Raw genomic sequence first — 24,401 nt, forward strand, 5'->3', positions numbered from 1 at the left:
GGTTGGACGTACTGCCAAATTCTCTAAAACAACGGAGGAAGCTTATGGATAGAGAAATTAACATTTAATTCTCTGGCAACAGCTCTGGTGGACATTCCTGCAATCAGCATGCAAATTGCACTCTCCCTCAACTTGAGACATCTGTGACGTTGTGACAAAACTGCACATTTTAGAGTGGCCTTTTATTGGCCCCCAACACAAACTGCACCTATGTAAGGATCATGCTGTTTAATCAGCTTCTTGATATGCAACACCTGTCGGGTGGTGGATTATCTTGGCAAAGGAGAAATGCTCATTTAACAGGGATGTAAACACATTTGTGCACAACATTTGAGAGAAAGAAGCTTTTTGTGCACATGGACATTTTCTGGGGGATCTTTTATTTCAGCTCATTAAACATGGGACCAACACTTAACATGTTGTGTTTATATTATATCCTCTCTCCTCACATAATATTGGACATCTTGTTTAATACAGAATAAGTACTCTCATACTCACCTGAGACCTAATGTGGAGAGAGAAGGGGACCTAGGGAATGATGGTACAATATGATATTACAACAGACCTTTTTCCTCACGAAGCTACGGTTTGCTTATATTTGTGAATGGGACCATGGGACCCCACCCCCTTCTTTTAGGGAGACAGAGAGTGACTGTGCCACAGAGGAGGTGTGTCTGGCGGTGATGAGCGTGCAGTAAAGGTGTCAGGTGTCTGCGTCCCAAATGGCACCCTATTCCCTATATAGACACACTACTTTTGACCAGAACTATGGACCCTGGTCAAAAGTAGTGCACTAAAAAGGTAATAGGGAGCCATTTGGAACGCAGACAAGGGTGGGTGAATATTTGGAGCGCGCGGTAGAGGTGTCAGAATGATCTATGATAGCTGAAGCAGAAACAGAAGCGGTCCCTCTCTTCCTCTGAATGCTGAGTACCATTGACCCTGATGGATCTCTAAACACAGGGTGTGTCCCATATGGCACCCTATTCCCTACACAGTGCACTACCTTCGACCAGATATATAGGGAACAGGGTCCCATAGGGTTTGGTCAAAAGTAGTGCACTATAGGGAATAGGGTGCCATTTGGGACGCGCCCTAAATACTCTGATCTGTCTGGTTCCCCTTACAGTACAGATGTTCTGCTCTGCTCTGTTCTGTTCTGCTCTGTTCTGTTCTACTCTGTCTTGTTCTACTCTGTTCTGTTCTGCTCCGTTCTGTTCTGCTCCGTTATGTTCTGTTCTGCTCCGTTATGTTCTGTTCTGCTCCGTTATGTTCTGTTCTGCTCCGTTATGTTCTGCTCTGTCCCGTTATGTTCTGTTCTACTCTGTTCTGTTCTGCTCCGTTATGTTCTGCTCCGTTATGTTCTGCTCTTATGTTCTGTTATGCTCCGTTATGTTCTGCTCTTATGTTCTGCTCCGTTATGTTCTGCTATGTTCTGTTCTGCTCCGTTATGTTCTGTTCTGCTCTGTTATGTTCTGTTCTGCTCCGTTATGTTCTGTTCTGCTCCGTTATGTTATGTTCTGCTCCGTTATGTTCTGCTCCGTTATGCTCTGTTCTGTTCTGCTCTGCTCCGTTCTTCTTCGTTCTGTTCTTCTCCGTTTTGTTCTGTTCTGCTCCGTTCTTCTCTGTTCTGTTCTGCTCCGTTCTGTTCTGCTCTGTTATGTTCTGCTCTGTTATGTTCTGCTCCGTTATGTTCTGTTCTACTCCGCTCTGTTCTGCTCCGTTATGTTCTGTTCTGCTCCGCTCTGTTCTGCTCCGTTATGTTCTGTTCTGCTCCGTTATGTTCTACTCCGCTCTGTTCTGCTCCGCTCTGTTCTGCTCCGTTATGTTCTGCTCTGTTATGTTCTGCTCTGTTATGTTCTGCTCTTATGTCCTGTTCTGCTCCGTTATGTTCTGTTCTGCTCCGTTATGTTCTGTTCTACTCCGTTCTGTTCTACTCCGTTCTGTTCTACTCCGTTCTGTTCTACTCCGTTCTGTTCTGCTCTGTTCTGTTCTGCTCTGTTATGTTCTGCTCCGTTATGTTCTGCTCCGTTCTGTTCTGTTCTGCTCCGTTCTGTTCTGTTCTGCTCCGTTATGTTCTGTTCTGCTCCGTTATGTTCTGCTCTTATGTTCTGCTCCGTTATGTTCTGCTCTTATGTTCTGCTCCGTTATGTTCTGCTCTTATGTTCTGCTCCGTTATGTTCTGCTCTTATGTTCTGCTCCATTATGTTCTGCTCTTATGTTCGGCTCCGTTATGTTCTGCTCTTATGTTCTGTTATGCTCCGTTATGTTCTGCTCTTATGTTCTGCTCCGTTATGTTCTGCTATGTTCTGCTCCGTTATGTTCTGTTCTGCTCTGTTATGTTCTGCTCCGTTATGTTCTGTTCTGCTCCGTTATGTTCTGTTCTGCTCTGTTATGTTATGTTCTGATCCGTTATGTTCTGTTCTGCTCCGTTATGTTCTGCTCCGTTATGCTCTGTTCTGTTCTGCTCTACTCCGTTCTTCTTCGTTCTGTTCTTCTCCGTTTTGTTCTGTTCTGCTCCGTTCTTCTCCATTCTGTTCTGCTCCGTTATGTTCTGCTCTTATGTTCTGTTCCGTTATGTTCTGCTCTTATGTTCTGTTATGCTCCGTTATGTTCTGCTCTTATGTTCTGCTCCGTTATGTTCTGCTATGTTCTGTTCTGCTCCGTTATGTTCTGTTCTGCTCTGTTATGTTCTGTTCTGTTCTGCTCCGTTATGTTCTGTTCTGCTCCGTTATGTTATGTTCTGCTCCGTTATGTTCTGCTCCGTTATGCTCTGTTCTGTTCTGCTCTGCTCCGTTCTTCTTCGTTCTGTTCTTCTCCGTTTTGTTCTGTTCTGCTCCGTTCTTCTCTGTTCTGTTCTGCTCCGTTCTGTTCTGTTCTGCTCTGTTCTGCTCTGTTATGTTATGTTTTGTTCTGCTCTGTTCTGTTCTGCTCCGTTCTGTTCTGTTCTGCTCTGTTATGTTCTGCTCCGTTATGCTCTGTTCTGTTCTGCTCTGCTCCGTTCTTCTTCGTTCTGTTCTTCTCCGTTTTGTTCTGTTCTGCTCCGTTCTTCTCTGTTCTGTTCTGCTCCGTTCTGTTCTGTTCTGCTCTGTTCTGCTCTGTTATGTTATGTTCTGTTCTGCTCTGTTCTGCTCTGTTATGTTCTGTTCTGTTCTGCTCTGTTATGTTCTGTTCTGCTCCGTTCTGTTCTGTTCTGCTCTGTTATGTTCTGCTCCGTTATGTTCTGCTCCGTTATGTTCTGCTCTGTTATGTTCTGCTCCGTTATGTTCTGTTCTACTCCGTTATGTTCTGTTCTGCTCTGTTCTGTTCTGCTCCGTTATGTTCTGTTCTGCTCCGTTATGTTCTGCTCCGTTATGTTCTGCTCCGTTATGTTCTGCTCCGTTATGTTCTGCTCTGCTCTGTTCTGTTCTGTTCTGCTCCGTTCTTCTTCGTTCTGTTCTTCTCCGTTCTGCTCCGTTCTTCTCCGTTCTGTTCTGTTCTGCTCCGTTCTTCTCTGTTCTGTTCTGCTCCGTTATGTTCTGTTCTGCTCCGTTCTGTTCTGCTCTGTTATGTTCTGCTCCGTTATGTTCTGCTCTGCTCTGTTATGTTCTGCTATGTTCTGTTCTGCTCCGTTATGTTCTGTTCTGCTCTGTTCTGTTCTTCTCCGTTTTGTTCTGCTCCGTTATGTTCTGCTCCGTTATGTTCTGCTCTGTTCTTCTCCGTTCTGTTCTGCTCCGTTCTTCTCCGTTCTGTTCTGCTCCATTCTGTTCTTCTCCGTTCTGTTCTGTTCTGCTATGTTCTGCGCCCGAGGGCTCAGTCAGGATGATAATGAGGAGGAGTTATTTTATGGATGATGGGTTTGGGTGTTTTCCATTTATAAAAAAAACGTTTAACTTGATCTCACAGACGGAGGCCATCATTTATTTCATGCGATCCTGTTCATCAATTCAACGATCTCAAAAAATCACATTTCTATGCAAATCAGTTCTCGTCAAACTGAGAGTTCAAAAGATAAAACGTTCTGGAAGTACATATGGGTATGATATCTCACAGTGGGGACGGGTGTGTTATTAAACTACTGACAATGATATCTCACAGTGGGGACGGGTGTGTTATTAAACTACTGACAATCATTTCTCACTGACATACACTACTGGTCAAACGTTTTAGAACACCTACTCATTCAAGAGTTTTTCTTTATTTTTTACTATTTTCTACATTGTAGAATAGTAGTGAAGACATCAACACTATGAAATAACACATATGGAATCATGTAGTAACCATATGAGTGTTAATCAAATCAAACAATATTTGAGATTCTTCAAAGTAGCCACCCTTTACCTTGATGCCTCTTTGCACACTCTTGGCATTCTCTCAACCAGCTTCATGAGGTAGTCACCTGGAATGCATTTCAATTAACAAGTGTGCCTTAAAAGTTCATTTCTGGAATTTCTTTCCTTCTTAATGCGTTTGAACCAATCAGTTGTGTTGTGACATGGTAGGGGTGGTATACAGAAGATAGCCCTATTTGGTAAAAGACCAAGTCCATATTATGGCAAGAACAGCTCAAATAAGCAAATAAAAATGACAGTCCATCATTACTTTAAGACATTAAGGTCAGTCAATATGGAACATTTCAAGAACTTTTAAAGTTTCTTCAAGTGCAGTCGCCAAAAACCATCAAGCGCTATGATGAACCTGGCTCTTATGAGGAACGCCACAGGAAAGGCAGGCCCAGAGTTACCTCTGCTGCAGAGGATTAGTTCATTAGAGTTACCAGCCTCAAAAATGGCAGCACAAATAAATGCTTCACAGAGTTTAAGTAACAGACATCTCAACATCAATTGTTCAGAGACGGTGTGAATCAGGCCTTCGTAGTCAATTTGCTGCAAAGAAACCACTACTAAAGGACACAAATAATAAGGAGAGACTTGCTTGGGCCAAGAAACATGAGCAATGGACATTAGATTGGTGGAAATTTGTCCTTTGGTCTGGAGTCCAAATGTAAGATTTTTGGTTCCAACTGCCGTGTCTTTGTGAGACGCAGTGTGGGTGAACGGATGATCTCCGCATGTGCATTTCCCACCGTAAAGCATGGAGGAGGAGGTGTTATGGTGTGGGGGTGCTTTGCTGGTGACACTGTCTGTAATTAATTTAGAATTCAAGGCACACTTAAACAGCAAGGCTACCACAGCATTCTGCAGCGATATGCCATCCCTTCTGGTTTGGGCCTATCATTTGTTTTTCAACAGGACTATGACCCAACACACCTCCAGGATGTGTAAGGGCTATTTGACCAAGAAGGAGAGTGATGAAGTGCTGCATCAGATGACCTGGCCTCCACAATCTCCCGACCTCAACCCAATTGAGATGGTTTGGGATGATTCGGACCTCAGAGGGAAGGAAAAGCAGCCAACAGGTGCTTAGCATATATGGGAACTTCTTCAAGACTGTTGAAACAGCAATCCAGGTGAAGCTGGTTGAGAGAATGCCAAGAGTGTGCAAAGATGTCAAGAAGGCAAAGTGTGGCTACTTTAAAGAATCTCATATATAAAATATATTTTGATTTGTTTAACACTCATTTGGTTACTACATGATTCCATATGTGTTATTTCATAGTGTTGATGTCTTCACTATTATTCAACAATGTAGAAAATAGTCAAAATAAAGAAAAACCCTTAAATGAGTAGGTGTTCTGAAACTTTTGGCCGGTAGTGTATTCGGAAATGATTGACACCCTTGATAAAGATGAGCCACTGTATAAAATAAATCATTCAAAAACGGAGCTTTCTTCAGAAAGTTTTCACACCCCTTGACTTGTTTCTGATGTTGTTGTGTTACAGCCTGAATTTAAAATGGATTCAATTTAGATTTTGTTACGGATTACAAAAAAAAAAAATTGTAACTGTAATCCATTACATTACCAGCAAAAACATTTTAATCAGATTACAGATTCTTTTGAAAAGATGATTACTTTTAAAACCAGAAAGGATGTTTGCAAAAAATAAAATATTTTATCCTTCTCTGTTTTCTCAATGACATTCAAACCAACATTGAAAAAAGGCTAAATAAATTAATAAGACATTTGTTCAACGTGAGTCTGACCATAATTTAGAGACCACTATGACGACAGACCAAATGTGTTTGATGGATCGCGGGAAAAGAGCAGGAATAGGCTTTTGTAGGCTCCAGTCCAAGCTATGTCTTCTAATGGTACGACTGCTGCCGGCATTTTAAGATTATACATCAAACTTGGATAAACTCTTTGAGGTAAGTTTTAATACACAAAATACAGTGAAATGTAAGGACGACAGCAGTGGTTCAATTTGAATAAATGCTTGGAGGTCAGGACGACAGCAGTGGTGTCGTCTACAGCGATACGGATATCACTTATTATTGATATCTACGTAGTGCATTGATGTGAATCACACTGCTGCTCTCTCATTTAGCTATTTGCGCCTTACGGATTGTGGTTGGCTCTGGACGGCTGTTCACATATCGAAATGGGTATTTGAACCCAATAATGGTTGAATTCAAGAAGTTTAAGCTGCCTATCAATCATTGTATTTAAAACCAATGCGTTCTTGCAACAGCTGCATAGCAGCCGATGGAATAAAAATGGGGCTTTTATTGCTCAATCTAATTAATGCGGATGAAAAAATTATTCCATAATCCTAATGGACACATACACTTGTGATATACTTAAAGTGGCAATCTGTTGCTACATCCATTTTTTGACTTTTAAATGATATATATATCCATTGATTCTTGAGGAATATAATTGATAAATGTCTCATGAGTTTAGTTCAACTGTCACACTCCATGAGAACCCAACATATAAGCTTGTTTTTCTCCAATGATTTAAACATTATAAATGTAAACAAACACTGTATAGCCTCATAACATTAAAACAATACTTTTGATATCATGGATGGTCAGTCCTTGCATCCATAGCTCTGTCTATCTAGCTTTTTAACAAAAAACTGAGGCGGGGCAGCCATTTAGTTATTGTTTCATCTGTGGATTTGCCCTTTAATAAACAGCTGCATATTATCAAGATATCAACGTGTCACCAACAAAAAGGTAAACAATAAGCCTATAGCAAATGCAGAATATGGCATTCGTTTCCCATGTAAACAGCCCTTTTCAGTAGTGCTCAAAGCCATTCCATGAGCACAGCATTTATTTTCCAACTGGAATCAATGAGCCCCAATCAGTCGTCCATGACAACAAAATCATAAACAACAGAGTAGGGCTGGCTAATAAGTCCTTAGTTTTGGGGTCATGCTCAGGTAAACAATTTGGCTAATCTATACTTCCATATTATTTACTTTTATTTCTTATTCTTATATTTTTGTAGGTATTTAGAAAGCTATATGTTTTAACTGCATTGTTGGTTAGGGCTTGTAAGTAAGCATTTCACTGTGAGGTCTACACCTGTTGTATTCGGCGCAGGTGAGAAATAGAATTTGATTCGATTTTTCCAAGTCCTATTCTTGAAGATCAAGGGGTATAACATTTATTGTAATGACTGGAATTCTGATAACTTTGGTTTTTAATGTAAAGATGTAATTTAATCATATTATTATATGTAGTAGAAAGAGATGGGTTAGAAGAAGTCTACATAACCAACCCATAAAGTACATTTTACCATCCATTCATGTCCAGCTATTTAACCTTTAACATGGATTTATCCTACAATAGATGTTGCTCAATTGGTAACATACATTTTTGTCTTCTTCTAATGCCTCTTAAGGGGAAAGTAATCTAAAAGTAACTGAATGTAATCAGATTACATTACTGAGTTACTAATTACTATTTTGGAGAGGTAACTAGTTACTGTAATGGATTACATTTAGAAAGTAACCTACCCCCCCCTGACTGGACTACACACAATACCCCATAATGTCAAAGTGGAATTATATTTGTACAATTTTTCACAAATTAATTATAAATTTAAAGCTGAAATGTCTTGAGTCAAATTTCAACCCCATTGTTAAGACGATGCCTAAATAAGTTCAGGAGTAAAAATGTGCTTAACAAGTCACAGAAAAAATCCCATGGACTCACTCTGTGTGCAATTATAGTGTTTAACATGATTTTTGAATGACTACCTCATCTCTGTAGCCCACACATACAGATTAATTGCAAGGTCCCTCAGTCGAGCAGTGAATTTAAAACAGATTCAACCGCAAAGACCAGGGAGGTTTACCAATGCCACGCAAAGAAGGGCACCTATTGGTAGATGGGATTTTTTTTTTTAAAGCAGACATTGAATATCCCTTTGAGCATGGTGAAGTTATTCATTTCACTTTGGATGGTTTATCAATACACCAGTCACTACAAAGAAAACAGGCGCGCTTCCTAACTCAGTTGCCGGAGAGGAAGGAAACTGCTCAGGGATTTCACCCTGCGGCCAATGGTGACTTTAAACCAGGGCGTACAATATAGCTCCGTTTTTATACATTTTATAGTCATTATTGTTCATCTTTATCAAGGTTTTCAATCATTTTGGACCGGAGGGAGGTCCTTATCTAATAAAACCAACTCCCTAGCTTCTGCCTGTAGATAACACATTCTCATCAGATTTGACTGGGATATGGTTTACATCCAATTTAGCAATCATTGGTTGGGCTATAGTCCACTCTCCTTAATGGACAAGAAAAACTTTGCATGGTGGATAAAGCATGCAATTTGGTACAATCATTCCTTAGATGCGGCAGGTAGCCTAGTGGTTAAAGCATTGGGCCACTAACTGAAAAGTCGAATCCCCGAGCTGACAAGATAAAAATCTGTCGTTCTGTCCCTGAACAAGTCAGTTAACCCACTGTTCCCCGGTAGGCCGTCATTGTAAATAAGAATTTGTTCTTAACTGACTTGTCTAGTTAAATAGAGGTTACACATGCTATGAAAACATTCAATACAGTGTTATAAAATGTTGAACAAGATGTAATACAAAGAACATGATGCATAACAAAACACTGTTGGGTGGCAGGTAGCCACTCTGGGTGGCAGGTAGCTACTCTCTGGGTGGCAGGTAGCTACTCTCTGGGTGGCAGGTAGCCACTCTCTGGTTGGCAGGTAGCCACTCTCTGGGTGGCAGGTAGCCACTTTCTGGGTGGCAGGTAGCCACTCTCTGGGTGGCAGGTAGCCACTCTCTGGGGGTGGCAGGTAGCCACATTCTGGGTGGCAGGTAGCCACTCTCTGTGTGGCAGGTAGCCACACTCTGGGTGGCAGGTAGCCACTCTCTGGGGGTGGCAGGTAGCCACTCTCTGGGGGTGGCAGGTAGCCTACTTGTTAAAAGCGTTGGGCCAGGTTGCTTATTCAAATCCCCGAGCCGTCAAGGTGGAAAAATGTACCGTTCTGTCCTTGAGCAAGGCAGTTAACCCCCAACAACTGCTCCCCAGGCTCCGATGACGGGTTAAATACGGAAGACACATTTCAGTTGAATACAGTTGTCCCCTTTCCCCTTCTCACAGAGCGCCCAGATTCTGGTGACAACTAAACACAGGTGGAAGATTACTCATTTCTTGTCCAAGTCAAATTGTATTATCACCTACAGAATAAGCCTTGGAAATGCAGCCCAAACAATTTGATTTAATTACGACAGCTAAATCTACACTCAATACTACCAAGACCAGCAAAGACTTTGTTGAGGTTTGGAGTAAAAAGCCCACACAATAGATACTCTGCTACTAAATATTTATTATTTGGACAAAGCAAGAAAAATATATGCAGCATTTCAAAAGAAATGTGTTAGTTTTTTTCTTAAAGAAAGACTATACAAATTGGGAATATTTATTCAAATAGTTCAACTGTGTACTTCCATGCTGAGAGAATGGCAGTTTCTGGATGGAGAAGACAAAAACACAATAATACCACGTTGTGTCACAGTCCAATGGGATGTTGTTTCCCCCTGAACAACATGAATAACAAATACATTCCTGAAAAATCAGCAGGCAACAAAAAAAGTATATAAAAATAATAATAATAATCGGTCCAAATGTTTTATACAGAGATAACAAATAATACAAAATAAGAATGTAGTCAATAAATGTACAGAAAAAAACGAACAGAATAGATTGAGGAATTTGTACAAATACCACGGAACGACATCAATATTTCAATAACATTAGATAGACTGTATACTGTATATTATATTTCCTTTGTGATATAAAACATGACTAGAGAGAGGAGGAATGAAAGCGTAAGTCCTAACACGATGTAAAACATGATGAGCGAGAGAGAGGAGGAAGTCCTGACACAAATCAGACTAGGGGTGAAACATTCCGGTAATTTTCCCAACATTCCCAGACTTTCCAGAAATCCCGGTAGAAGAATTCCTGGATTTCTTACACCTGATTCCGGGAATCTTCTATGTGGAAAACCTGGACATTTTTGGAAAGTTACGTGAATTTTACAACCCCAGTTCAAACCTACAGTAGTAACATCTTCAGGGTTAGGTAGGCTACAGCACGTACTCTCTTATAGAAAATGTACAAATCATCGGCCTCTAACTAGTTACATACACCAGAATACTGTCCTTTTTTTTAACAGTAGTAGTATGACACAGTACAAAACATAATTGTGCCTAGAAGTTGTGTTGAGGAGACGCAAAGGTGACCCGGTGTTGTCCCACCGTGGTCCCCGCTAGTCATGTGACCTCAGTCATCGATGCCGAATGGTTCTGAAAAACAGAAAAAGAGATGTTCATTTTTTTTAGCATTTACTTAGAAACTAAGAATTTAGGTTAATACTGCGGTTGATGTCCATCAAACATAACGTAAATGAATGTGGAATGCGTTTCCTATACTTTACAAACACCAGTGCTGAGTGTGATATGCGTTTCCTAAACTTTACAAAAACCAGTGCTAAGTGTGGTATGCGTATCCTATACTTTACAAAAACCAGTGCTGAGTGTGGTATGTGTATCCTGTACTTTACAAAAACCAGTGCCGAGTGTGGTATGTGTATCCTGTACTTTACAAAAACCAGTGCTGAGTGTGATATGCGTTTCCTAGACTTTACAAAAACCAGTGCTGAGTGTGATATGCATTTCCTAAACTTTACAAAAACCAGTGCTGAGTGTGATATGCGTATCCTATACTTTACAAAAACCAGTGCTGAGTGTGGTATGTGTATCCTGTACTTTACAAAAACCAGTGCTGAGTGTGATATGCGTTTCCTAGACTTTACAAAAACCAGTGCTGAGTGTGATATGCATTTCCTAAACTTTACAAAAACCAGTGCCGAGTGTGGTATGTGTATCCTAAACTTTACAAAAACCAGTGCTGAGTGTGATATGCGTTTCCTAAACTTTACAAAAACCAGTGCTGAGTGTGGTATGCGTATCCTATACTTTACAAAAACCAGTGCTGAGTGTGGTATGCGTTTCCTAAACTTTACAAAAAACAGTGCTGAGTGTGGTATGCGTTTCCTAAACTTTACAAAACCAGTGCTGAGTGTGGTATGCGTATCCTATACTTTACAAAAAACAGTGCTGAGTGTGGTATGCGTTTCCTAAACTTTACAAAAACCAGTGCTGAGTGTGATATGCGTTTCCTATACTTTACAAAAACCAGTGCTGAGTGTGGTATGCGTTTCCTATACTTTACAAGAACCAGTGCTGAGTGTGATATGCGTTTCCTATACTTTACAAAAACCAGTGCTGAGTAAAACTACTGATAGGCTTCTGGAAGACAAAGTAAAGGTGTCTTTGTAAAGAATTTTACACAGGAAGGAAAGGAATACAGTATAGTACTGTTCCCAGATATTCCGACGCCATCACATCACACAACGTTTTGATACCCTGTGGTAAACACACCCCCTCCACCTCTCAAACGTGATTCTCAACATCCAACAACACACGTCTCCTTCGTCACTAGGAGCGACAAAGTCCTAGACTACTGTTACTCTACCCACAAGCAAGCATACAAGGCCCTCCATCGTCCGCCATTCCGTAAATCAGATACCTATGTGAGAAAACTGTTCATTGACTACAGCCCAGCGTTCGACACCATTATCCGCTCCAAGCTCGTTGCCAAGTTGAGGACCCTGGGACTGAACACCTCCATTGGCAACTGGATCCTGGATTTCCCGACGGGCCGAGGGGGCACCTCAGGGGTGTGTGCTTAGTCCCCTCCTGTACTCCCTGTTCACCCACGACAAGCGTGGCCACGCACGACTCCAACACCATCATCAAGTTTGCTGAGGAAACGACGGTGGTAGGCCTGATTAACAGTGATGATGATACAGCCTAAATGGAGGAGGTCAGTGCCGGGACAACAACCTCTCCCTCAATGTCAGTAAGACCAAGGAGCTGATCGTGGACTATATTAAACAGGGGGGCGAGCAAGCCCCACCCACAGTGACGGGGCTGCAGTGGAGCGGGGTCGAGAGCTTCAAGTTCTTTGGTGTCAAAATCACTAAGGACTTCAAATGGTCCACACACACGTGCACAGTCATGAAGAACGCGCAACAACACCTCTTCCCCTTTCATACCGCCTGATATAGAGATCCTGGATGACAGGGAGCTCGGCCCCAGTGGTGTACTGTCCACACCACCGTCTGTAGCGCCATGCAGTGCTGTTGCCATACCAAGCAGTGATGCAGACGGTCAACTGTAGAACGTTTTGAGTATTTGAGGATCCATGTCAAACCTTTTCAACCTCCTGGCCCCCCCAGGAGGCTGGGAGGCTGGGGCTGGGGGGGGCAGGAGGCTGGGGGGGCCAGGAGGTTGAAAAGGTTTGACATGGATCCTCAAATACTCAAAACGTTCTACAGTTGTACCATTGAGAGTATCTTGACCGTCTGCATCACTGCTTGGTGTGGCAACAGCACTGCATGGCGCTACAGACGGTGGTGTGGACAGTACACCACTGGGGCCGAGCTCCCTGTCATCCAGGATCTCTATATCAGGCGGTATGAAAGGAAGGCCCGGGAAATCGTGAAAGACTCCACCCCCCCCCCAAGACATAGACTGTTCTCTCTACTTGTAACGTTTTGGAGCTGGCAAAAAAAGGCATTTCACTTTACTTGAGCACGTGACCTTAAAACTTGAGACTTGAACCACCTGCTACATTGATTACATGTCAGTGATCCATCAATCAGGTGACTAACTGTCCAGTCAGTCAAACAGCAAAAAATAATTATCCTGAACCTCATTTCCTTATAGATCCAAGCAATCAGTGTGTCTCTTTCTTTGATTGACAGGTGATCCCGACAGAGAGAGGCTGATGTCATTAATAAACCGGCTTCAAATTGGTAGCTACTGTAGCTGGACATCACACTGCTTCCCTCACCATCTCTGTCACACAGAGCCTGGATCGCAGAAACGTACTTCTTATTCCCTCACCATCTCTGGATCGCAGAAACGTACTTCTTATTCCCTCACCATCTCTCTCACCATCTCCCTCACCATCTCTCTCACCATCTCTGGATCGCAGAAACGTACTTCTTATTCCCTCACCATCTCTGGATCGCAGAAACGTACTTCTTATTCCCTCACCATCTCTGTCACACAGAGGCTGGATCGCAGAAACGTACTTCTTATTCCCTCACCATCTCTGGATCGCAGAGGCTGGATCGCAGAAACGTACTTCTTATTCCCTCACCATCTCTGGATCGCAGAAACGTACTTCTTATTCCCTCACCATCTCTGGATCGCAGAAACGTACTTCTTATTCCCTCACCATCTCTGTCACACAGAGGCTGGATCGCAGAAACGTACTTCTTATTCCCTCACCATCTCTGTCACACAGAGGCTGGATCGCAGAAACGTACTTCTTATTCCCTCACCATCTCTGTCACACAGAGGCTGGATCGCAGAAACGTACTTCTTATTCCCTCACCATCTCTGTCACACAGAGGCTGGATCGCAGAAACGTACTTCTTATTCCCTCACCATCTCTGTCACACAGAGGCTGGATCGCAGAAACGTACTTCTTATTCCCTCACCATCTCTGTCACACAGAGGCTGGATCGCAGAAACGTACTTCTTATTCCCTCACCATCTCTGTCACACAGAGGCTGGATCGCAGAAACGTACTTCTTATTCCCTCACCATCTCTGTCACACAGAGGCTGGATCGCAGAAACGTACTTCTTATTCCCTCACCATCTCTGTCACACAGAGGCTGGATCGCAGAAACGTACTTCTTATTCCCTCACCATCTCTGTCACACAGAGGCTGGATCGCAGAAACGTACTTCTTATTCCCTCACCATCTCTGTCACACAGAGGCTGGATCGCAGAAACGTACTTCTTATTCCCTCACCATCTCAAATCAAATCAAATAAAAGACAGGACCTTACAGTGAAATGCTGAATACAACAGGTGTAGTAGACCTCACAGCGAAATGCTGAATACAACAGGTGTAGTAGACCTCACAGTGAAATGCTGAATACAACAGGTGTAGTAGACCTTACAGTGAAATGCTGAATACAACAGGTGTAGTAGACCTCACAGTGAAATGCTGAATACAACAGGTGTAGTAGACCTTACAGTGAAATGCTTACTGACAAGCCCTTAACCAACAATGCTTTAAGAAGCTAAAAAGAAAATGTAAAGAATTGTTGCGTAAAAAATAAATTAAATTAAATTAACAAATAATTAAAGAACAGCAGTAAATAACAATAGTGAGGCTATATGCAGGGGGGTACCGGTACAGAGTCAATGTGCGGGGGCACCGGTTAGTCGAGGTAATATGTACATGTACAGTAACCTTTGAGTTAAAATTGTTCAAGAAATAATAATTTTATTCAAAAACATGCGTGTCACAATTATTGGCACCCCTGAAAATTATCATAAACAGAATCGAATTGATGTATATTCCGATTAAGATTTAACTTTTTAAAGTTAATCTGAGTCTTTGGGAACTCTTAGGTGGTTATCCATGACTTCCTGTTTCACTGGGGTATAAATATGAGGTGACAAACAGGCTAAACACTCTTAGTCATCCATCAACATTGGAAAGGCCAGAGAACACACATGAAATAAGACAAAAAGTTCTTGACAAATCGGGCTATAAAAAAGATAGCTACACTCCTGAAAAATACCCATCTCCACTTTTAGGGCAATAATTAAGAAATGTAAAACAACTGTAGCTGTGATGAACCTGTCTGGAAGAGGACACAAGTGTATTTCCCCCCCCCCCCCCCCCCACGCCCAGGCAGAAAGATGGTTCAAGTAGCAAAATAATCTCTAAGGATCACAGTTGAAGAATTGTAGAAGTTGGTTACATCTTGGGGTGACCAAGTCTCCAAATCTACAATTAGACACCAACTCCATGCCAACCTGTTATTTGGAAAGGTTGCCAGAAAATAGCATCTGCTGTCACCAGAACAGAAACGTAAGTGACTGGGGATTGCTAAATGTGCTATGGTCTGATAAGACTAAAATAGAGCTTATTGGCAACAAACACCAGAGGTGGGTTTGGAGTAAAAAAAAAACAGGGTCATGCAGAAAATAACCTAATCCCCACGGTGTAGTATAGTGGTGGATCTGTGTAGTATAGTGGTGGATCTGTGTAGTATAGTGGATCTATGTAGTATAGTGGTGGATCTGTGTCGTATAGTGGTGGATCTGTGTAGTATAGTGGTGGATCTGTGTAGTATAGTGGTGGATCTGTGTAGTATAGTGGTGGATCTGTGTAGTATAGTGGTGGATCTGTGTAGTATAGTGGTGGATCTGTGTAGTATAGTGGTGGATCTGTGTAGTATAGTGGATCTATGTAGTATAGTGGTGGATCTGTGTCGTATAGTGGTGGATCTGTGTAGTATAGTGGTGGATCTGTGTAGTATAGTGGTGGATCTGTGTAGTATAGTGGTGGATCTGTGTAGTATAGTGGTGGATCTGTGTAGTATAGTGGTGGATCTGTGTAGTATAGTGGTGGATCTGTGTAGTATAGTGCCGGATCTGTGTAGTATAGTGGTGGATCTGTGTAGTATAGTGGTGGATCTGTGTAGTATAGTGGTGGATCTGTGTAGTATAGTGGTGGATCTGTGTAGTATAGTGCCGGATCTGTGTAGTATAGTGGTGGATCTGTGTAGTATAGTGGTGGATCTGTGTAGTATAGTGGTGGATCTGTGTAGTATAGTGGTGGATCTGTGTAGTATAGTGGTGGATCTGTGTAGTATAGTGGATCTATGTAGTATAGTGGTGGATCTGTGTAGTATAGTGGATCTATGTAGTATAGTGGTGGATCTGTGTAGTATAGTGGTGGATCTGTGTAGTATAGTGGATCTATGTAGTATAGTGGTGGAACTGTGTAGTATAGTGGTGGATCTGTGTAGTATAGTGGTGGATCTGTGTAGTATAGTGGTGGATCTGTGTAGTATAGTGGTGGATCTGTGTAGTATAGTGGTGGATCTGTGTACTATAGTGGTGGATATGTGTAGTATAATGGTGGATCTGTGTAGTATAGTGGTGGATCTGTGTGGTATAGTAGTGGATCTGTGTGGTATAGTGGTGGATCTGTGTAGTATAGTGGTGGATCTGTGTAGTATAGTGGTGGATCTGTGTAGTATAGTGGTGGATCTGTGTAGTATAGTGGTGGATCTGTGTAGTATAGTGGTGGATATGTGTAGTATAGTGGTGGATCTGTGTGGTATAGTGGTGGATCTGTGTAGTATAGTGGTGGATCTGTGTAGTATAGTGGTGGATCTGTGTAGTATAGTGGTGGATCTGTGTAGTATAGTGGTGGATCTGTGTAGTATAGTGGTGGATCTGTGTAGTATAGTGGTGGATCTGTGTAGTATAGTGGTGGATCTGTGTAGTATAGTGATGGATCTGTGTAGTATAGTGGTGGATCTGTGTAGTATAGTGGTGGATCTGTGTAGTATAGTGGTGGATCTGTGTAGTATAGTGGTGGATCTGTGTAGTATAGTGGTGGATCTGTGTAGTATAGTGGTGGATCTGTGTAGTATAGTGGTGGATCTATGTAGTATAATGGTGGATCTGTGTAGTATAGTGGTGGATCTGTGTAGTATAGTGGTGGATCTGTGTAGTATAGTGGTGGATCTGCGTAGTATAGTGGTGGATCTGTGTAGTATAGTGGTGGATCTGTGTAGTATAGTGGTGGATCTGTGTAGTATAGTGGTGGATCTGTGTAGTATAGTGGTGGATCTGTGTAGTATAGTGGTGGATCTGTGTAGTATAGTGGTGGATCTGTGTAGTATAGTGGTGGATCTGTGTAGTATAGTGGTGGATCTGTGTAGTATAGTGGTGGATCTGTGTAGTATAGTGGTGGATCTGTGTAGTATAATGGTGGATCTGTGTAGTATAGTGGTGGATCTGTGTAGTATAGTGGTGGATCCGTGTAGTATAGTGGTGGATCCGTGTAGTATAGTGGTGGATCTGTGTAGTATAGTGGTGGATCCGTGTAGTATAGTGGCGGATCCGTGTAGTATAGTGGCGGATCCGTGTAGTATAGTGGCGGATCCGTGTAGTATAGTGGTGGATCCGTGTAGTATAGTGGCGGATCTGTGTAGTATAGTGGCGGATCTGTGTAGTATAGTGGCGGATCTGTGTAGTATAGTGGCGGATCTGTGTAGTATAGTGGCGGATCTGTGTAGTATAGTGGTGGATCTGTGTAGTATAGTGGTGGATCCGTGTAGTATAGTGGTGGATCCGTGTAGTATAGTGGCGGATCCGTGTAGTATAGTGGCGGATCCGTGTAGTATAGTGGCGGATCTGTGTAGTATAGTGGCGGATCTGTGTAGTACAATGGTGGATCTGTGTAGTATAGTGGTGAATCTGTGTAGTATAGTGGTGGATCTGTGTAGTATAGTGGTGGATCTGTGTAGTATAGTGGTGGATCTGTGTAGTATAGTGGTGGATCTGTGTAGTATAGTGGTGGATCTGTGTAGTATAGTGGTGGATCTGTGTAGTATAGTGGTGGATCTATGTAGTATAATGGTGGATCTGTGTAGTATAGTGGTGGATCTGTGTAGTATAGTGGTGGATCTGTGTAGTATAGTGGTGGATCTGCGTAGTATAGTGGTGGATCTGTGTAGTATAGTGGTGGATCTGTGTAGTATAGTGGTGGATCTGTGTAGTATAGTGGTGGATCTGTGTAGTATAATGGTGGATCTGTGTAGTATAGTGGTGGATCTGTGTAGTATAGTGGTGGATCCGTGTAGTATAGTGGTGGATCCGTGTAGTATAGTGGTGGATCCGTGTAGTATAGTGGTGGATCTGTGTAGTATAGTGGTGGATCCGTGTAGTATAGTGGCGGATCCGTGTAGTATAGTGGCGGATCCGTGTAGTATAGTGGTGGATCCGTGTAGTATAGTGGTGGATCCGTGTAGTATAATGGCGGATCCGTGTAGTATAGTGGCGGATCCGTGTAGTATAGCGGCGGATCCGTGTAGTATAGTGGCGGATCTGTGTAGTATAGTGGCGGATCTGTGTAGTATAGTGGCGGATCTGTGTAGTATAGTGGCGGATCTGTGTAGTATAGTGGCGGATCTGTGTAGTATAGTGGTGGATCTGTGTAGTATAGTGGTGGATCCGTGTAGTATAGTGGCGGATCCGTGTAGTATAGTGGCGGATCCGTGTAGTATAGCGGCGGATCCGTGTAGTATAGTGGCGGATCTGTGTAGTATAGTGGCGGATCTGTGTAGTATAGTGGTGGATCTGTGTAGTATAGTGGTGGATCTGTGTAGTATAGTGGTGGATCTGTGTACTATAGTGGTGGATCTGTGTACTATAGTGGTGGATCTGTGTCGTATAGTGGTGGATCTGTGCAGTATAGTGGTGGATCCGTGTAGTATAGTGGTGGATCCGTGTAGTATAGTGGTGGATCTGTGTAGTATAGTGGTGGATCCGTGTAGTATAGTGGTGGATCCGTGTAGTATAGTGGCGGATCCGTGTAGTATAGTGGCGGATCCGTGTAGTATAGTGGTGGATCCGTGTAGTATAGTGGCGGATCTGTGTAGTATAGTGGCGGATCTGTGTAGTATAGTGGCGGATCTGTGTAGTATAGTGGCGGATCTGTGTAGTATAGTGGTGGATCTGTGTAGTATAGTGGTGGATCCGTGTAGTATAGTGGCGGATCCGTGTAGTATAGTGGCGGATCCGTGTAGTATAGCGGCGGATCCGTGTAGTATAGTGGCGGATCTGTGTAGTATAGTGGCGGATCTGTGTAGTACAATGGTGGATCTGTGTAGTATAGTGGTGAATCTGTGTAGTATAGTGGTGGATCTGTGTAGTATAGTGGTGGATCTGTGTAGTATAGTGGCGGATCCGTGTAGTATAGTGGCGGATCCGTGTAGTATAGCGGCGGATCCGTGTAGTATAGTGGCGGATCTGTGTAGTATAGTGGCGGATCTGTGTAGTATAGTGGTGGATCTGTGTAGTATAGTGGTGGATCTGTGTAGTATAGTGGTGGATCTGTGTACTATAGTGGTGGATCTGTGTACTATAGTGGTGGATCTGTGTCGTATAGTGGTGGATCTGTGCAGTATAGTGGTGGATCCGTGTAGTATAGTGGTGGATCCGTGTAGTATAGTGGTGGATCTGTGTAGTATAGTGGTGGATCCGTGTAGTATAGTGGTGGATCCGTGTAGTATAGTGGCGGATCCGTGTAGTATAGTGGCGGATCCGTGTAGTATAGTGGTGGATCCGTGTAGTATAGTGGCGGATCTGTGTAGTATAGTGGCGGATCTGTGTAGTATAGTGGCGGATCTGTGTAGTATAGTGGCGGATCTGTGTAGTATAGTGGTGGATCTGTGTAGTATAGTGGTGGATCCGTGTAGTATAGTGGCGGATCCGTGTAGTATAGTGGCGGATCCGTGTAGTATAGCGGCGGATCCGTGTAGTATAGTGGCGGATCTGTGTAGTATAGTGGCGGATCTGTGTAGTACAATGGTGGATCTGTGTAGTATAGTGGTGAATCTGTGTAGTATAGTGGTGGATCTGTGTAGTATAGTGGTGGATCTGTGTAGTATAGTGGTGGATCTGTGTAGTATAGTGGTGGATCTGTGTAGTATAGTGGTGGATCTGTGTACTATAGTGGTGGATCTGTGTACTATAGTGGTGGATCTGTGTAGTATAGTGGTGGATCTGTGTAGTATAGTGGCGGATCTGTGTAGTATAGTGGCGGATCTGTGTAGTATAGTGGCGGATATGTGTAGTATAGTGGTGGATATGTGTAGTATAGTTGTGGATCTGTGTAGTATAGTGGTGGATCTGTGTAGTATAGTGGCGGATCTGTGTAGTATAGTGGCGGATCTGTGTAGTGTAGTGGTGGATCTGTGTAGTGTAGTGGTGGATCTGTGTAGTATAGTGATGGATCTGTGTAGTATAGTGGTGGATCTGTGTAGTATAGTGTTGGATCTGTGTAGTATAGTGGTGGATCTGTGTAGTATAGTGGTGGATCTGTGTAGTATAGTGGTGGATATGTGTAGTATAGTGGTGGATCTGTGTAGTATAGTGGTGGATCTGTGTAGTATAGTGGTGGATCTGTGTAGTATAGTGGTGGATCTGTGTAGTATAGTGGTGGATCTGTGTAGTATAGTGGTGGATCTGTGTAGTGTAGTGGTGGATCTGTGTAGTGTAGTGGTGGATCTGTGTAGTATAGTGGTGGATCTGTGTAGTATAGTGGTGGATCTGTGTAGTATAATGGTGGATCTGTGTAGTATAGTGGTGGATCTGTGTAGTATAGTGGTGGATCTGTGTAGTATAGTGGTGGATCTGTGTAGTATAGTGGTGGATCTGTGTAGTATAGTGGTGGATCTGTGTAGTATAGTGGTGGATCTGTGTAGTATAGTGGTGGATCTGTGTAGTATAGTGGTGGATCTGTGTAGTATAGTTGTGGATCTGTGTAGTGTAGTGGTGGATCTGTGTAGTATAGTGGTGGATCTGTGTAGTATAGTGGTGGATCTGTGTAGTATAATGGTGGATCTGTGTAGTATAGTTGTGGATCTGTGTAGTGTAGTGGTGGATCTGTGTAGTATAGTTGCGGATCTGTGTAGTATAGTGGCGGATCTGTGTAGTATAGTGGCGGATCTGTGTAGTATAGTGGTGGATATGTGTAGTATAGTGGTGGATCTGTGTAGTATAGTGGTGGATCTGTGTAGTATAGTGGTGGATCTGTGTAGTATAGTTGTGGATCTGTGTAGTATAGTGGTGGATCTGTGTAGTATAGTGGTGGATCTGTGTAGTGTAGTGGTGGATCTGTGTAGTATAGTGGTGGATCTGTGTAGTATAGTGGTGGATCTGTGTAGTATAATGGTGGATCTGTGTAGTATAGTGGTGGATCTGTGTAGTATAGTGGTGGATCTGTGTAGTATAGTGGTGGATCTGTGTAGTATAGTGGTGGATCTGTGTAGTATAGTGGTGGATCTGTGTAGTGTAGTGGTGGATCTGTGTGGTGTAGTGGTGGATCTGTGTAGTATAGTGGTGGATCTGTGTAGTATAGTGGTGGATCTGTGTAGTATAGTGGTGGATCTGTGTAGTATAGTGGTGGATCTGTGTAGTATAGTTGTGGATCTGTGTAGTATAGTGGTGGGTCTGTGTGGTGTAGTGGTGGATCTGTGTAGTATAGTGGTGGATCTGTGTAGTATAGTGGTGGATCCATGTAGTATAGTGGTGGATCTGTGTAGTATAGTGGTGTATCCATGTAGTATAGTGGTGGATCTGTGTAGTATAGTGGTGGATCTGTGTAGTATAGTGGTGGATCTGTGTATGTGTAGTATAGTGGTGGATCTGTGTAGTATAGTGGTGGATCTGTGTAGTATAGTGGTGGATCCATGTAGTATAGTGGCGGATCTGTGTAGTATAGTGGTGGATCTGTGTAGTATAGTGGTGGATCCATGTAGTATAGTGGTGGATCTGTGTAGTATAGTGGTGGATCTGTGTAGTATAGTGGTGGATCTGTGTAGTATAGTGGTGGATCTGTGTAGTGTAGTGGTGGATCTGTGTAGTATAGTGATGGATCTGTGTAGTATAGTGGTGGATCTATGTAGTATAATGGTGGATCTGTGTAGTATAGTGGTGGATCTGTGTAGTATAGTGGTGGATCTGTGTAGTATAGTGGTGGATCTGCGTAGTATAGTGGTGGATCTGTGTAGTATAGTGGTGGATCTGTGTAGTATAGTGGTGGATCTGTGTAGTATAGTGGTGGATCTGTGTAGTATAATGGTGGATCTGTGTAGTATAGTGGTGGATCTGTGTAGTATAGTGGTGGATCCGTGTAGTATAGTGGTGGATCCGTGTAGTATAGTGGTGGATCTGTGTAGTATAGTGGTGGATCCGTGTAGTATAGTGGCGGATCCGTGTAGTATAGTGGCGGATCCGTGTAGTATAGTGGTGGATCCGTGTAGTATAGTGGTGGATCCGTGTAGTATAATGGCGGATCCGTGTAGTATAGTGGCGGATCCGTGTAGTATAGCGGCGGATCCGTGTAGTATAGTGGCGGATCTGTGTAGTATAGTGGCGGATCTGTGTAGTATAGTGGCGGATCTGTGTAGTATAGTGGCGGATCTGTGTAGTATAGTGGCGGATCTGTGTAGTATAGTGGTGGATCTGTGTAGTATAGTGGTGGATCCGTGTAGTATAGTGGCGGATCCGTGTAGTATAGTGGCGGATCCGTGTAGTATAGCGGCGGATCCGTGTAGTATAGTGGCGGATCTGTGTAGTATAGTGGCGGATCTGTGTAGTACAATGGTGGATCTGTGTAGTATAGTGGTGAATCTGTGTAGTATAGTGGTGGATCTGTGTAGTATAGTGGTGGATCTGTGTAGTATAGTGGTGGATCTGTGTAGTATAGTGGTGGATCTGTGTAGTATAGTGGTGGATCTGTGTACTATAGTGGTGGATCTGTGTACTATAGTGGTGGATCTGTGTAGTATAGTGGTGGATCTGTGTAGTATAGTGGCGGATCTGTGTAGTATAGTGGCGGATCTGTGTAGTATAGTGGCGGATATGTGTAGTATAGTGGTGGATATGTGTAGTATAGTTGTGGATCTGTGTAGTATAGTGGTGGATCTGTGTAGTATAGTGGCGGATCTGTGTAGTATAGTGGCGGATCTGTGTAGTGTAGTGGTGGATCTGTGTAGTGTAGTGGTGGATCTGTGTAGTATAGTGATGGATCTGTGTAGTATAGTGGTGGATCTGTGTAGTATAGTGTTGGATCTGTGTAGTATAGTGGTGGATCTGTGTAGTATAGTGGTGGATCTGTGTAGTATAGTGGTGGATATGTGTAGTATAGTGGTGGATCTGTGTAGTATAGTGGTGGATCTGTGTAGTATAGTGGTGGATCTGTGTAGTATAGTGGTGGATCTGTGTAGTATAGTGGTGGATCTGTGTAGTATAGTGGTGGATCTGTGTAGTGTAGTGGTGGATCTGTGTAGTGTAGTGGTGGATCTGTGTAGTATAGTGGTGGATCTGTGTAGTATAGTGGTGGATCTGTGTAGTATAATGGTGGATCTGTGTAGTATAGTGGTGGATCTGTGTAGTATAGTGGTGGATCTGTGTAGTATAGTGGTGGATCTGTGTAGTATAGTGGTGGATCTGTGTAGTATAGTGGTGGATCTGTGTAGTATAGTGGTGGATCTGTGTAGTATAGTGGTGGATCTGTGTAGTATAGTGGTGGATCTGTGTAGTATAGTTGTGGATCTGTGTAGTGTAGTGGTGGATCTGTGTAGTATAGTGGTGGATCTGTGTAGTATAGTGGTGGATCTGTGTAGTATAATGGTGGATCTGTGTAGTATAGTTGTGGATCTGTGTAGTGTAGTGGTGGATCTGTGTAGTATAGTTGCGGATCTGTGTAGTATAGTGGCGGATCTGTGTAGTATAGTGGCGGATCTGTGTAGTATAGTGGTGGATATGTGTAGTATAGTGGTGGATCTGTGTAGTATAGTGGTGGATCTGTGTAGTATAGTGGTGGATCTGTGTAGTATAGTTGTGGATCTGTGTAGTATAGTGGTGGATCTGTGTAGTATAGTGGTGGATCTGTGTAGTGTAGTGGTGGATCTGTGTAGTATAGTGGTGGATCTGTGTAGTATAGTGGTGGATCTGTGTAGTATAATGGTGGATCTGTGTAGTATAGTGGTGGATCTGTGTAGTATAGTGGTGGATCTGTGTAGTATAGTGGTGGATCTGTGTAGTATAGTGGTGGATCTGTGTAGTATAGTGGTGGATCTGTGTAGTGTAGTGGTGGATCTGTGTGGTGTAGTGGTGGATCTGTGTAGTATAGTGGTGGATCTGTGTAGTATAGTGGTGGATCTGTGTAGTATAGTGGTGGATCTGTGTAGTATAGTGGTGGATCTGTGTAGTATAGTTGTGGATCTGTGTAGTATAGTGGTGGGTCTGTGTGGTGTAGTGGTGGATCTGTGTAGTATAGTGGTGGATCTGTGTAGTATAGTGGTGGATCCATGTAGTATAGTGGTGGATCTGTGTAGTATAGTGGTGTATCCATGT

The 24,401-nt window shown here is 42.9% G+C and overlaps 1 protein-coding gene across 1 annotated transcript in view; it reads right to left on the minus strand.

Annotated features, from left to right (window-relative positions):
• Positions 1-9,664: 9,664 nt before the first annotated feature.
• The window catches only part of LOC129869620 (phospholipid phosphatase-related protein type 1-like), a 117,734-nt gene continuing 102,997 nt past the window's right edge, over positions 9,665-24,401 (minus strand). Inside the window, exon 5 of the mRNA XM_055944194.1 lies at positions 9,665-10,666. Within this exon, the coding sequence (XP_055800169.1) occupies positions 10,634-10,666 (33 nt within the window). The 3' untranslated portion in view covers positions 9,665-10,633. The remainder of the gene's footprint in view (positions 10,667-24,401) is intronic.

The sequence above is a fragment of the Salvelinus fontinalis genome, chromosome 2 (genome assembly GCF_029448725.1).
Source record: "Salvelinus fontinalis isolate EN_2023a chromosome 2, ASM2944872v1, whole genome shotgun sequence".
Taxonomy (NCBI): Eukaryota; Metazoa; Chordata; class Actinopteri; order Salmoniformes; family Salmonidae; genus Salvelinus; species Salvelinus fontinalis.